The 2243-nt window shown below is 52.9% G+C and overlaps 1 protein-coding gene across 1 annotated transcript; it reads right to left on the bottom strand.

Annotated features, from left to right (window-relative positions):
* Nucleotides 1–793: 793 nt before the first annotated feature.
* LOC119296385 (abscisic acid receptor PYL4-like) lies at nt 794–1884 on the bottom strand. Its single transcript, XM_037574780.1, has one exon. It carries the CDS (start codon nt 1789–1791, stop codon nt 1117–1119), a length of 675 nt encoding a protein of 224 aa, XP_037430677.1. The 5' UTR covers nt 1792–1884; the 3' UTR covers nt 794–1116.
* Nucleotides 1885–2243: the final 359 nt, after the last annotated feature.

The following is a 2243-nucleotide window of genomic DNA, read 5'->3' as shown; positions in this document are numbered from 1 at the left end:
CTATGCCAAGTTGCCGGAGCCAACGATCGGTCGAGAGGCGACGGAGCGCAAGTTGGACGGACGGGCGCGCGGTAGGGAGGAGGCATCCACATCTTAATCAGAGGATCAAACGGAAAAACAAATGCTACTCGAGGGAGCATCGAGACGCGAGGAGAGGGACGTGATTGATTTAATCGCACGCAAGTTGAGCCCCAAGTGGCCTGAACTGCACCTTCCCGCTGAGCACCCCGGGACTATATTTTTCGTCTCAGAAACGTCCTTCTCCTATAGAGCGGACAAAATCGCCGTCATGCAAGTGGTCATCACACAGATTTCTTCGTGGATTCATAACATTTGCTCTATTCTGCATCATCGTTTATACATTGTCGTAGGAGAGATTATGGTTCATGCATCGGCCGCTTAGTTTAATTAATTTGGAGCATCTGCCGGCTCATATGATCATATGATCGAAGTGACCAAAGTTATCGGTCGATTGGTTGGCAATTGTACTGTAATGGCTAGATTAAGATTTCTATATAAGTACTCCCTCCGGAAAGAAATATAAGAGTGTTTAGATCTAAACATTCTTATATTTCTTTCCTGAGGGAGTATATATATATGTATGTGATGCAATAAATTGGTCATCTGACGACCAGCTAGGAGACACACATACCATACCATGGATCGAAAATTCACCATTATTTCTTGTGCTAGCTACCGATGCGTGTGCAGTTTAACAAGCTCGATCCACCATCATATATAACATTGTAGTTATTGTTCTTGATTAGCTATGCTCAACAGCACACAAGGGATCGAAATCAATGAATATCCAATGTCGATGAATATACTTTGCGTGTACACGAGGACAGATCTATACCACATATATACAGAGAGCAACTCAAACATGTAGTGAATTTGAAGTCTATCAATGATACTTGTCATTCTTGAATCTTTGGACAAGGGAGGATAGGGGCATGCATCTCACAACAACGAGAAAAGAAGAAGAAGAAACGAGGTGGTCAAATGTGACGAAAAGAACCAGCAACTGGGGAGAAAAATGCTCACGCGCCGAAGAAACACACATCCATCCCGCCCGGGAAAAAAAGATCGATCGCATCCAGGGAGGTGGAGGAGGCCTCACGACACGGCGGCGAGCTTCTCGGCGGTCTTGGCCAGCGACTGGAGGTTGCACTTGACGATGGTGTCGATGAACACGCGGGTGTCCTCGATCGTGTTGCCCGCCGGCACGTCCACGACGTACGACTCCACGACGACGGTGGCGCTGGACGGCGCGGCCGGGGACGGGTGGACGGTGGTGACGGAGAGGTAGTTCTTGAGCCGGTGCTCGCCACCGACGACGCGGAAGCTGAGCACGTGGCTCTCGTCGTCCAGGATCTCGAGCCGCTCGCGGCTGGACGCCGCGGGAAGGCCCGACACGACGTGCACCTCGCGGAGCGTGCCCACGCCGCCGTCGCCGGCCACCAGGGCGCAGCTGCGCACGAACCGCTTGTACGCCTGCGGCTGGTCGAACCGGCGCACCACGGACCACACCGCCGCCGCGGGCGCCGCCACGTGCTGCACCACCGCGGAGCAGCACTGGCCGGACCCCGGCTCCGCGTGCTCGTGGTGCCGCGCCACCTCCGCCGGGACCTCGCAGTCGTGCTCCCTGCACCTCATCCCTGCCGTCCCGGCCGCGGCAACGACCGCCTCCGCGCCGCACCCCATGCCGACGCCGACGCCTGCTAGGACTCGGTGGTGGTGGTTGTGGTTGTGGTGCTGGATGCTGGGGCTGGACACCGGGATGCACGGCATGGTGCGTCGAGTCTCGGTGATCTCCCTGGCGCTCGCCGTCCTTTTCTTGCCGTGTGCTGGCCGGTGGAATATCTTTCGAAGGTAGGGTTGGGGAGGAGGCCGACGGGGGTAGAGGCGTATATATAATAGACACGAGCCAACTTGCAACTTGTTCTTTTTTTAGAACGTGAGCCAACTTGCACAGGTTGCACATATGTATCTCCCACTTGTGTTTTCCAAATGTATACTTGCGTCTGCTCTTTGTTTTGTTAATTGATTGATTGTACTCTAAAGGTTTAAATTCCGGAGCAAATTGGCCAACTTGCATGGAGGAGGTTGTCCTTTGATCTGTTCAATTAATTGGTTTCCTTTTAATTTTGGAGCAAATTGGCCAACTTGCAGGAAGAGACCAGCCGGCCTCTTGCTTGTTTGATCTGCTCTCCATTATTACACTTGCTAATAAAGCGGACTAA

The sequence above is a fragment of the Triticum dicoccoides genome, chromosome 4B (assembly GCF_002162155.2).
Source record: "Triticum dicoccoides isolate Atlit2015 ecotype Zavitan chromosome 4B, WEW_v2.0, whole genome shotgun sequence".
NCBI classification, from domain to species: domain Eukaryota; kingdom Viridiplantae; phylum Streptophyta; class Magnoliopsida; order Poales; family Poaceae; genus Triticum; species Triticum dicoccoides.
This window is presented reverse-complemented; position numbering and strand designations above follow the sequence as displayed.